Raw genomic sequence first — 13,245 nt, forward strand, 5'->3', positions numbered from 1 at the left:
TTACATATGTTTATTTTTAGTTTTTTGTTTTTTTTTTTTACTTTTTAAATTATGTGTATATATATATGTGTGTGTATAGATATGGGCACATAAGTACAGTGCCTATGGAGGCCAGAAGAGGGCATTTGATCTCCTGGAACTGGAATTACAGAGGACTATGAGCTGTTGACTTGGATTCTAAGAACTGAACGTGGGTCTTCTGAAAGAGCAGCAAGGGCATGCTCTTTGCTGCTGAGCTATCTCTCTAGCCCCATCTTTAAATTTTTTTGAAACAGTTGACTTGTGTTAAGACTTACCAGTATAAATACACAGCTTGTTGAGTTTTGATAAATCCATATAATATGTAACTAACACTATAAAAGTAATATAGGACATTGTTTTCCTCCCACAAATACTGACAATACTGACTTACATTTCCTATAACCCCTCTTCCTCTTGTCTCCCATCCCCCAGACACCACAGATCTGCTCTGTGTCATTATAACTTTATTTGATATCATGAGAATTCCATATAAATGGAAACACACACCATGCGGTCTTTTTGTCTTGACTCTCATTTACCACAGTACTTTGAGACATCTGCGCATCATGACTTTGTTTCCTTTTATTGCCGACTCTTGCTTCCTGTCAGGTCCAAAGGAAACTCCAAGTCCCCAAACTCCCAAAGGCAGTCCAAATATCCAGAAATGAGATCAACCTGGACTATAGGAGGATTTCTGGTGTTTAGATAAAAGCCAGTGTTCTTCAGGAGAAACTGGTTACCATCTACCAAAAGGAGTCATTTCCCTTACCTAGGTAGGGCAGAAGGAAAATGTGGCTACCCGTGGCACCATCAATATGCCAAAGCAGATTCTGACCCCAGGCTCCCCCAGCAGCGCAAGTACCAGATACAAATGTCAATGTCCGTGCTGCCATGCTGTCACCCCAACCCTTCTCACCCCCCAACTTCCTACAGTTCACGGGTTCCTCCCCACAGCCACTCATGCTCCTTATAACCCTGCTATCCTCACTGTGTTTTCTCTGTGCTCCGTTTCTGCCTCTCTCATTATCTTTCTTCCATTTTCTATCCCCTCCTCTTTTCCCCTCTCAAAGACAGCCCTGGTCATGTCCAGTTTGCTGGCCATGTTCAGTCTACTTCTTTCTCTGCCCTGGACTCTTCCAGATGCCTCTGGCTGTTCTCTCTCCCATATCTGCAATTAAAACAAACAAACAAAAGCAAAAGCAAAACCCCACAACTTTCCCCTTACCATACCATGAAGTGGCCATGCTGTTAGTTTATACATCTGGTGCAGAAACCTAGGAGATGCATCAATAGACCCCTTTCCAAGGGGCTCAACCTCTCCTAACCACGCCGAGCTGCTGACTGGACTCTCCTAAGGTATGGGTCATTTGTTTCTGCTGGCTTCTGCCACCTATCACATTTGACTCCAAACTTTAGAGTCCGTCTCTTCAGCCACTTCTTCCCTCTACCTGCTCTCTCCTCGTACTTAAGTAAATGTCACTTAGGAGCTGTCCACTTTGTCAGCTCCTGGAGCCTTCTGCTGCTATAACACCCACACTGGTGCATCCAGCAACTTCTCTCACTCTATTGGGCACCCATCACATGGAAAGGGATGCCTTTCTGTGATTTGGGACATCTCACTCTGATTGTGTAAACTTTCTGTATCCCAGGATTTGTAAGTTCGTGGATTTTTATATGATGACTTTTGTTCTGGAATTAAAAAAATGAATACAAAACCATGAAAAATGTTTAAAGAAAATAGGACTTAAAAACAGCATATGTTTGATGATTAAGGTCTACTCAAGTTAAGAGAAACTGACAGAGATGTATGTCTAGCCACTTACATCTTTTCTGTGTTCAGCACCAGGCTTCCAGAAATTTTTAGGTAACAGATAGCATATGTTTGATGAATAAGGTAGATTTGATGAATAAGGTTTATAAATTCCTAAGGTCTATTCAGACTGGCAAAAACTAACTTGAAGATGTATGTCTACCCTCTTTGTCTTTGCTAAACTTTTCTAAGCTTTAGTTCTTTGAGGTAAACTGAGTCATACAAAAACCTGTGATATTCTATAAAGCACACTGTTAAAGAATCAAAAAAATAAGTTTCCTGGTCTGTCTGTAGACTGTGTTTATAGTTTAAAGTTTTATTTTGATACAAAGTGTCTTTTGAACCTTCTATTCAAATTTTTAAGACTCAAATTTAACAAGGATAAATTTGTAAAATCCTAATCTTCTAAAAGCTACTAACTTGTTGTAACTGTTAAAGATAATTAAAACATACAAATTAGTAGTCATTTACCTTATACATTATTAAATTCCTTAATGTGCTCAGAACTATGTTTGTAGTCATGTAAGTAGGAATGTAATTCATTTACAGGGACAAGATTTAGCCTTTTGTATATGTTGTCAAGGTTAAACCTGAAGCAAGTAACTAGAAATAAGTAGTTTGTTTAAAATCTTATACTTAATAGGTAAGATCATGGTCCTTAAACCCCCCAGAAAGTTCTGCTGAATATGGTGTTTAATGAAAAAGACTTCCTCGATAGACAAAAATACCAGCTTCTGGTAGCAGCATCTGAGGCTATCTCCAAAGATGGGCAGCAATGGACTCCATACAGGCTTGCTTCATGTGTGGTAACATTGACCATTGGCCAAAGAACTGTTCCAAGCCTTGCCCACTACCAGGACTACCCAAACTATGGACACTGTTGAGTTAACCGCTTTACTCTGCCTTACCAAGACAGGTCAGTTTTCCCAAGTTCCTCCCTACAGGAAAATCTCTCAGACCTTCTTGGTCTGGCGGCCAGGGGCTGGTGCTGTCCTGGGTGGCAGCCGCTGTATGTAACCAAAGAGTGACAAACGCTGCCCACAACAAAGGCATCAAGATCACCATGGATGACCCCAAGCCGGTTGTCCCATGGTGGGCAAGCCTCTGTCATTTTAAATGATACAGAGGCCCTTTGGATTATACTTCCTTCTCCAGTGTATCGGTGTCAGATGTCTGTGGTGGTGCTGATGGTGAGCTGTGGCTTTATCAGTGTAGCAGCAGCAAGCAGACCTCAGCCAGCTCCTCCCTCCAAGGCTGCAGCTACCCAGTCGTCCATTTCATATATGAAAACTAGGCCTTGCTTTTTCGAGAGCTACTAGGTCTCCTGCTAAGAAAGGCCGACTCACAGGTAGACAGACCTGGCTGATGGGCTTCATACTGAAAAAGATAACCTCACAAAACAGGTTTTAGTACAAAAACAAACTCAAGCTACCATGCTGCTAATACTCACTTAAGACTTACCTTTTACAATTCTTTTATTTAAAAGAACTTGTTTTTCAATGACTGGTCTTAGTAATCAACCACCTATGTCTCATGGACTGAATGGAAAAAAAGGCTTTACATTTATGTAAGTTGTGAGGGTCTGAGAAAGTGACTTAAGGTATGTGAAAACTGAGACTTAAAGGTGATAAATGATGTTAAGCTTCCAGAGTTCAGAGTTTTAACATTAATCAATGGAATTCTGATAAACTATTAATCTGGCCTTGGTAATGTACTGATTGCTATTATCATAGTCACATACTCTTAAATTTAAATTTACTTCAGTTATTTTCTAAATATAGACTTAAAAGTGCTTCTCACTGTGCTGAAAACATGTCTGGCCAATTCATATATGTTCACACCTGCTTCTACTGTGTAGACAACTTCTCAGGCTTTTTTTTTTTTTTTTTTGCTCTGGTTCCAAGGAGTGAGTCTCTTCCAGCTCTTTACAGACATTGGTTAGCTGCTTTTCTACAATGAGGATTTCAGTGCAGATTACAAATAGTGTTCATGCAAATATATCTAAAACTTTTATCTCCTTTGTCAACTTTTAAAAATTCATATAATTTCAGGGAGTCCACTCTCTCCATACCTATTCAATATAGTACTTGAAGTTCTAGCTAGAGCAATAGTCAACTAAAGGAGATCAAGGGGACACAAATTGGAAAGGAAGAAGTCAAAGTATTGCTATTTGCAGATGATATGATAGTATACATAATCAATCCCCAAAATTCTACCAGGGAATTCCTACAGCTGATAAACACCTTCAGTGATGTGGCTGGATACAAGATTCACTATATATATAAATTCCAAAGAGGCCAAGAAAGAAGTCAGTGAAACTACACCTTCACAATAGCCACAAATAATATAAAATACCTTGGGGTAACTCTAACCAAGCAAGTGAAAGACCTGTATGACAAGAACTTCTAGTCTTTGAAGAAGGAAATTGAAGGAGATATCAGAAGATGGAACGATCTCCCATGCTCATGGATGGGTAGGATCAACATAGTAAAAATGGCAATCTTGAGCTGGGCGGTGGTGGCGCACGCCTTTAATCCCAGCACTTGGGAGGCAGAGGCAGGTGGATCTCTGTGAGTTCGAGGCCAGCCTGGGCTACCAAGTGAGTTCCAGGAAAGGCGCAAAGCTACATAGAGAAACCCTGTCTCGAAAAACTAAAAAAAAAAAAAAAAAAAAAAAAAAAAAGGCAATCTTACCAAAAGCAAACTGCAGATTCAATTCAATCCCTATCAAAATTCCATCACAATTCTTACAGACCTTGAAAGAACAATATTCAACTTCATATGGAAAAACAAGAAACCCAGGATAACTAAAACAATCAGGTACAATAAAAGAACTCCTGGAGGCATCACCATCCCCGATTTCAAGCTGTACTACAGAGCAATAGTAATAAAAACTGCATGATATTGGCATAAAAACAGACAGGAGGACCAATGGAATTAAAGACTCCGATGTAAATTCACACACTTATGGACATCCAATTTTTGATAAAGAAGCCAGAAATATACAATAGAAAAAAGAAAGCATCTTGAACAAATGGTGCTGGCATAACTGGATATTGGAGTGTAGAAGATTGCAAATAGATTCATATCTATTATTCTGTTCAAAGCTCAGGTCAAAATGGATCAGACCTCAACATAACACCAGACACACTGAACATGATAGAAGAGAAAGTGGGGAATAGCCTTGAAGGAATTGGCACAGGAGACAGTTTCCTGAACAGGACCAATAGCATAGGCACTAAGACCAACAATAAATAGGACCTCCTGAAACTGAAAAGCTTCTGTAAGGCAATGGACACTGTTAATAAGACAAAATGGCAGCCTACAGAATGGGAAAAGATCTTCACCAACTCCACATCTGACAGAGCACTATTATCCAAAAAATATAAAGAACTCAAGAAACAAACAAAACAATTGAATTAAAAAATGGGGCACAGATCTAAACAGAGAATTTTCAATAGGAATCTCAAATGGCTGAGAAAAAGAAATATTTAACACCCTTAGCCATCAGGGAAATGCAAATCAAAACAACACTGAGATACCATCTTACACCTGTCAGAATGGCTAAGATCAAAAACACAGGGACAGCTCATGCTGTAGAGGATGTGGAGCAAGGGGAACACTCCTCCACTCCTGATTGGAGTGCAAACTTGTACAGCTATTTTGGAACTCAATATGGTGGTTTCCTAGAAAATAGGGACCTAGCCATACCACTCCTGGACATATACCCAAAGGATGTTCCATCCTACCACAAGGACACTTGCTTAACTATGCTCATAGTCACTTTATTCATAACAGCCAGAAACTGGAAGGGATCTAAATGTCCCCCAACCAAAGAATGGATTTTTTAAAAATGTACATTTACCCAATGGAGTATTATTTGGCTTTTTAAAAAAATGACATCATGAAATTTGCAGGCAAATGGATGGAACTAGAAAAGATCATCCTTACTTCTTCCCGACATGTATTTCAACATCTCAGAGGACGAAAGTTCAAAGTGGACATTTAAACTTTTTCAAAAGCTCAAAAGGAAGGTGTGACAATCGTCAGTGAGTTGTCAGTCAGCACGGCCTGCAGGCACAGTTAAGGTTGAACGGAGGGTGGACACAGCTTGCTCGTAACCCACAAGTACCGACTGCGGCTGTGGTAGGTGAGGGAGGCTTACTCAAGGTCGCTTCATCAGGGTTTCCTTTTGCCCCACACTGTCTGCCTGTGATGTCTGATCTTGATTGTCGACTTACTGGATTTAGAATCACTGTGGAAACAACTCTTGGCACGCCTGTGACAGATTAGAACAGGCTATTGAAGTGGGAAGACGCACTGTACATGTGCGTGGCACGTCCTGTGGGCTGCACCCTGGACTCTGTAAGAAGGAGAAAAGGAAGTGAACATCAGCCTTCTCTTCCTCTGCTTCCTGATGGCAGATGCAGTGCGACCAGCTGCTCCTGCCTCCGCGCCTTGCCCATCATGATGGCCTGTACCCTGGAGCTGTGAGCCCAGACAAACTCCTCCTTCCTCGAGTTGTTTTTGTCTGTATTCTGTCACACAGTGAGGAAAGGAATGATGCACCCGTGTTTCATGGAAGGAGTGTGCCTCATCGCTACTTTCAGAAAAAGACGTGGAGGTTTTATTAAAAAAAACAAGGCTTGAAGATGTTTTTTATTTTTTTTAGAGGACAGAGTTGGAAGAATTAAGTCTCCATGATTAGTGAGTGCATCAGCAGACAGGGGGCAGATTTGGAGACAGGCTGTATGACTGGACAGTGCTGAACCAAATAACCGGAATACTGCAGCTGGGGAGACCGATAAGAGAGCTTGCTGCACAGGTGTGTGGACCCGAGTTCAAATCCCAGAACCCAAGTACAAAATCCTCAGTATGCATGCCTATAATCTCACCACTGTGGAGACAGACAGGAGCTCCATGGGGCTGGCTGCCCTAGCTCCCTTCAATGGTGAACACGGTGGCAAGTGGAAGGGCGGGGTACTTGACATCATTTTTTGGCCTCCTTGTGTCCATGGGAGCATGTTGTCGCTCACACACATGTGCACTACTCCCCCATAAGTAAATAAATAACCCCCAGCTCCCAGAACACTGACCCCACATCTGGAGCAGTGAACGCAGCTGGCTGAGTCATAGCTCTGCACTCAGGACGGATGGTGAGGGACTGGCCTGGAACTCTCGGCTTCCATACTTCTTATCCCCCTTTCTCATTTAGGAACAACCAGAGAAACCCAAATACGCTCTCTTAGTCAACCACATAGGACCCTAGATTTCTTACCCCCACTTCCCCACACCACCACCCTTGAGTTAGGCCACACCTGACACCTTCCCCTTACTGGCCATTGCTAAGTTTTCCTATTCTTCTGCCTGCCTTTGGGTCTTTGCCAAATGCATGAGGCAGACTTCCTTGCTCTAGCCAGAAATGAACAAACAGCCTTTTCTTAATCCCATTTGGGTGGTTTTCATTTATTTCCTCATTTTTTTGTTTGTCTGTTGCATAATTCTAATCTGTCAGAGAGCATGCACCTAGGGGTAAGATGCAAGAGAGTTCAGCCAGGAAGAGTGGGGGCATATCTCGTGACGTGAGGACAGTAGAGCTACAGGTCGGAGGCTCCTTACTGTTGTAAGACGAAAGGGAGAAGAGAGACAGAGTGGCTTAGACTGTTCACAGTGCTGCTTGGAAGCCGGGCAGACCCTTAGAGGAAGGAACACTTTGCTTTTGTCCCCGTCAATTCATAGAAACTGTTTCACCCGAGGGTCTCACTGGACTCCCACAAACAATGAGAGCAGGCGTCCTTTTTCCAATGTTGAGGACATTTATCTCTGCTTGACAGAGAACAGCTAGCTGGGGGTACTCAGGGCACCTGAGCAGAGTCAGCCAAGGAGAGAAACCACAATGCATGGGTGATGGCTGAGCCTGGTGTCCAATACCCTGACTCCTGTTTCTCCCATGCCTGCAGCACTCCCAGCATCACTACAACCCCATCCTAATAGCCCTAACCCCACGTGCAAGCGCCCTGTGGAGTCTCAGACCTGGACGTGTGGAGCAGATGACCATAAGCTCCTGGCTCGTGTCTCCAGATTGTCTTACAGGAACCAGAAGCTCCCCAACAGCCTCTGATAGTTTGTATTCTGCCTCTGGAATGTAAACTGTTGATTCTAGAAAAGATGCAAGAAGGTGTTTCAGCAGGATCTAAACTTGGTCCCTGGAATTTTAACAGACCTGTGCAGAGGGGTGCAGTCATGGGCCCCTACTTTCATTTCAATATGATTAACTGTGTCAAGTATGAGAATGGTGTGAAGTATTTATTACTAAGTGAAAAGCAGGGAAATTGGGTTATTAAATTGTATGTGACATACCATCTCCAGGATCCACAATTTCAACTATTGCCGTCTCTGGAAACTCCAGTGCAGCCATGCCAGGTTCTGATAGGATGATTTGGAAAGATTCTGAGGCCTCATACTTATTGTCGGGGATAAGTCCCACCTTCCACGTGGCTGTAGACTGGCCGGGGCTGAAGTGGACCTGTTTAGGAGCCGTTCCTCTGAAATCTTCACTTTCTTTTGCGGTCTCCTCTTTGGTTTCAATGCCTGACAAAGGTCAGGAAACTCAATGTAAGTCGGAAGGAATATTTTCCCTTCAAAGTGGTTTCTATTGTTGACAAAATAGATAACATAGTTATTGCTTCCTTTTAATGTCCCCCAAAGATATTTGTGAACATTGTTCCCGGCTAAAAGAGAAAGCAGAAGTGAGCTGAATTGAGAGGAAAGCAGGAAGGAAGGGTGGGGCATAGCTCGGTGATAGAGCAACTGTAAGTATGTGCCGGGCCTTGGGTTCCTCTGCAAAAAGACAACGTGCTGTCCAAAAGCACCAAGGAGGACTGAAAGGGGAACAGCCACTAATGGGTTCATTTTAGCATTTATTAACCTATGACCTCTGATTGGTCAGATGCTGGGAATTTGAAGATGAGTGAGAAACAGTTCCAGCCCCTAGAGAGCTCACTGTTTACACAGTGAGTGCAATTATGCTTGGTACATAAGAAGTCCTCAATAAATATCACTGAGAGACTATATTATGAAAATTTCTATTTCTGCAGGCTGACTTCCAACTCTCTGAGTGGTTGAGTATGAGTTTGAACTTCTCACCCTCTTGTCTCCATCTCCCAAGTTCTGGGATTATGGCATGGATCACCACACCTGGTTTTATGTGGTGCTGTGGATCCAGGCCAGAGCTTTCCACATGCCAGACAGTTACCTTACCAGCTGAGCACCATCCCCATATACCCAGCCTGTTTAGTGACTTTTGATTATGAGAGAATTCTTAGTAGATTTCTGTTATGGAGTATTAGTTTAAGATGTGTTATATTCATTTATGCTGTGGAATATTTGTTTAATGATGCAAAGATGTATTGCATTCTTTCATGTTGCATTTGTTTAACTCTGTGAAGCTGTGTTTCTTTGCCTGTCTAAAACACCTGATGGTCTAATAAAGAACAGCTAATAGCTAGACAGGAGAGGGACAGGCGGGCCTGGCAGACAGAGAGAGTAAAGAAAAAGGGAGGATCGAGAAGAAGGAGGAGGAGAAGAGAATGCCAGGGGCCAGCCACCCAGCCACACAACCAGCCATGGAGTAGGAAGGAAAGAAAGGTATATAGAACAGAGAAAGGTAAGAGCCCAGAGGCAAAAGGTAGATGGCATAATTTAAGTTAAGAAAAGCTGGCTAGAAATAAGCCAGGCTAAGGCTGGGCATTCATAAGTAAGGATAAGTATTTATTTGAGAGCTGGGTGGTAGGACCCAAAAGAGTAACAAACAAACAAACAAACAAACAAACAAACAAACAAAAAAACCCCGAAACAACAACAAAAAAGCTAACTACAGTTTTCCAGACAATAGATCCATGATAGTGAAAATGGAGAGGTGGGGACTGACTGGAGTGTTGTCAGGAAGGAGGAGTTAGTGACTTACGGAAGAAATTCGTCCACAGCAATCAAAACAGCTCAGGAATATGTAAAACAGCCGGTGTCAGTCAGACACAGCAGTGAAGACTCCCTGAGTCTGAATAAAGTCTCTTTGCCTGTGACGTGTCAAGCACGCTTCTTTGTTTGATTCTGTATGGCAGGGTGGGGTGTGTGGGAAAGGAGAGAAGGCAGAAACAAAGGTCCTGAGGTAGAGAGGTCCGCCAATGTTTGTGGGAAACCCCATGTGATTTTATTTATTTAATTTTTTATTTTATGTGTATTGGTGTTTTGTCTGTGTGAGAGTGTCAGATCCCCTGGAACTGGAGTTACAGACAGTTCTGAGATGCCATGTGGGTGCTGGGACTTGAACCTGGGTCCCCTAGAAGAGTAGCCAGTACTCTTAACTGTTGAGCCATCTCTCCAGCCCCTTTATTTAATTTTCTTTGAGGCAGGGTTTCTCTCCACAGCCCTGGCTGTCTTGGAACTCACTATGTAGATCAAGTTGGCCTCAAACTCACAGAGATTCATCTGCTTTTGCCTCCCAAGTCTGGGATTAAAGGTGTGCCCCACCACATCCAGCTAATTTTTTTCAATAAAAATAATAAAATTGTATATTCAATTAAAATTTTTGAGTCTGTAGTTGAGTGTGTGAAATCAACTGTAATAATTTAATCCTTGTAAATGATAACAGGTCTGGCAAAAAACTGAGATTAATAGCTGCTTGTATAATTCGGCTGCCTTCTTGTCAAATTATCTGAAACTTCGTGGATGATGACCCTCGGCTGTAAAGCATGAACATCGTTTCTTGGGTAGGAGAGCTGGTTTTGTCTTGTAAGCCTATGAAAGAAAGGCTGAACTCAGGGTGTGGCTCAGGGAGTAGAGTGTCTGCAGAGAAGCCTGAGGAACTGTGTCCAGGCCCACAGCACCCAGGGACAAGCCAGGCATCACGTGCATCTGTCACCCTAGTCCTGGAGGTGGGGGCCTGATGACGAGTGGATCCCTGGAACTTGCTGCTCAGCCCATCTAGCAGAATTGATAAGGTCCAGGTTGGGTGAGGAGATTCTCTCAAAAGATAAAGTGCAGATTGACAGAGGAAGATACCTGATGTCAAGCCGTGGCCTCCCCATGTGTGTGCACCCTTGGACACTCGTGTGTGACCGATATGTATGCATAATACACACACACACACACACACACACACACACACACACACACACACACACACACACATACAGCCGAATTCATAGAATTTGGAAGCCAAGAGTAACTGTCCGATATTTAGAAGCACACCCTTGGCCACATGTTGGAAGTAAAGACTGCAAGGAGGTGAGTGATCTCCTCAGTGGAGGCTTGGAAGAAGGTGCCACTGTTACAGGAATAAAGCCAGAATGTGGCTCCTTGCTCAGTACTTATGGAGGGTATCAGCATTCTGTCACAGGGAATAAGGTGCAGCCACCACTACCCTCAAGGGGTTTTCCATGTATGGGGACATACACAGATGAACAGATGGTCTCAACTCTGATAGCGCCATGGAGTAACAATAGTGGTCATCATTTGAGTATCATTCTGAATTACTGTCATGTATCAGCTATCAAGGCATTATGAAGTGGACAATCCATGTATGAGGAAGCCTGAGTTCTATGGAATACTCTGGAAAAGCCAGAGCTTGAACAGGAAACCGGGCTTCCTGCTACCTGTGCTCTGCTGGTAGCCCTGGTCTGGGGTGGTCGGGGGAGTCAGGGGGACTTCCTGGAGCAGTGGAGCGAGCCATGTTGGAGGCTCTCTTCAAGCAGCAAGAGGCAGCTTCCACAGTCACGTTGCTAGTGGAGCCAGCTATCTGCTGCAGGGGAAAGCTGTGACACATGGGCCTCTTATGTGAGCTAGAGGATGGCAAGGGTGCAAGTCGGGGAGCGGCTGGCCCAGGTGCAAGGCCTCCTGAGCATCTCAGTCACACACAGCCAAGTGCTCCTCACAGCCGCTACTCTAAAGGTGGAATACGGAAATTCTTCCTGACACGCTAATTCAAACTCACAAGGAGGCCTTGGACGACAGGTTGAGGAAGCCAAGCCTTGAAAGAGAAAGGAGGCATATTTCAGTTGAAGTTCTTGCCAGCAATCCCAGCCACGCATTGATGAAAGGACCTGAGGGGTGGGCTGAGGCTTCAGCTGACCTAAGAGAAAAGTCTGTTCCTGGAGCCTCCTGTAAAGCACACCTTTCTTTGACTAACCTTTCCTGTGCCATGTTTCCTTCCTGAATCCCCTTCACTGATTTCGATATGGTAGCTGGACTCTAAGTGGAATTCTGCTTGTCCGCGAAGCTTCTGATGTTCATTTGTAAAATGAACATCAGCAACAAAAGAGGCTGGGTGTAGTGGTGCACTCCTTCAATCCCAGCGCTTGGAGGCAGAGACAAACTCTGTGTGAGTTTGAGGTCAGCCTGGTCTACAGAGGAAGTTCCAGGACAGCCAGGGCTACACAGTGAGACCCTGTCTCAAAACCGCCCAGAAGATAACATATTCTCCTCAAGAGATCATGAAAATAAAGGCAAAATGACTCCTGAAGGTTCTGGTAGTTAACAGTGCTGTCAAAATGTAGTGGGTTCTTAGAACAATTGTTATTAATTATTAAAGATAGTAATTGGATCCTCTATGCAGACCCTGCCTGTCTCTTTACTCCAAAAAGCTATGTTTTGCTGGTAGGTGTTTGTAAAGCATAGAAAACTTGACACTGTGCATGTCATTAAGCAAATTAGAACCTCAGAGCTGGATTAAAACAATTACATATAATCAAGTAGTTCAATTTAAAATAGCAATTAATTAGAAAATAATAATTGAGAAGAATAGCTAGAACTAAGCATGGCAATGAATTCTACACTCAAAATCAATTTTAAAAGAAGTTCATTGTGGCTTTATTCCTAATAGCCAGAAACCAGAAACAACCTAGATGTCCCTCAACCAAAGAACTGATAAAGAAAATGTGGTACATTTATACAATGGAGTGTTGTTCGGCTGTTAAAAAAATAGGACATCATGAAATTTGCAGACAAATGGACGGAACTAGAAAAAATCATCCTGAGTGAGGTAGTCCAGACCCAGAAAGACAAATATGGTATGTACTTATTTATAAGTGGATATTAGTTATTAAGTAAATGATAACCAAGCTACACTCCACAGGCCCAGAGAGGCAGGTAGAGAGGAGGGCTCTGGGGGGATGCATGAATCTTTCTGGGAAGGGAAATAGAATAGATTTTGTTGGTGGGCTGGAGGTGGGTGGGAATGGGATTGTGAGAGATCAGGTTGTGAGGGGTGGGAGGGATGGAGGGATAGAGTATGGGGAGAGACAGACAGAATTGGGGGCACTGGAGGGGGCGGTGTGGAAACCTAGCACAGTGGGAACTTCCTGAAATCACGAGGGTGACCCTAGCAAGGACTCCTAGTAATGGAGGATATAGAATCTG

At 43.2% G+C, this 13,245-nt stretch overlaps 1 protein-coding gene across 1 annotated transcript in view; it reads right to left on the reverse strand.

Annotated features, from left to right (window-relative positions):
• Positions 1-13,245, reverse strand: part of Frem3 (FRAS1 related extracellular matrix 3) — a 61,515-nt gene that overhangs the window by 15,745 nt on the left and 32,525 nt on the right. Inside the window, 2 exon segments of the mRNA XM_076571938.1 lie at positions 7,864-7,989; positions 8,191-8,421. Coding sequence (XP_076428053.1) covers positions 7,864-7,989; positions 8,191-8,421 — 357 coding nt within the window.

Source organism: Peromyscus maniculatus, chromosome 5, assembly GCF_049852395.1.
Source record: "Peromyscus maniculatus bairdii isolate BWxNUB_F1_BW_parent chromosome 5, HU_Pman_BW_mat_3.1, whole genome shotgun sequence".
NCBI classification, from domain to species: domain Eukaryota; kingdom Metazoa; phylum Chordata; class Mammalia; order Rodentia; family Cricetidae; genus Peromyscus; species Peromyscus maniculatus.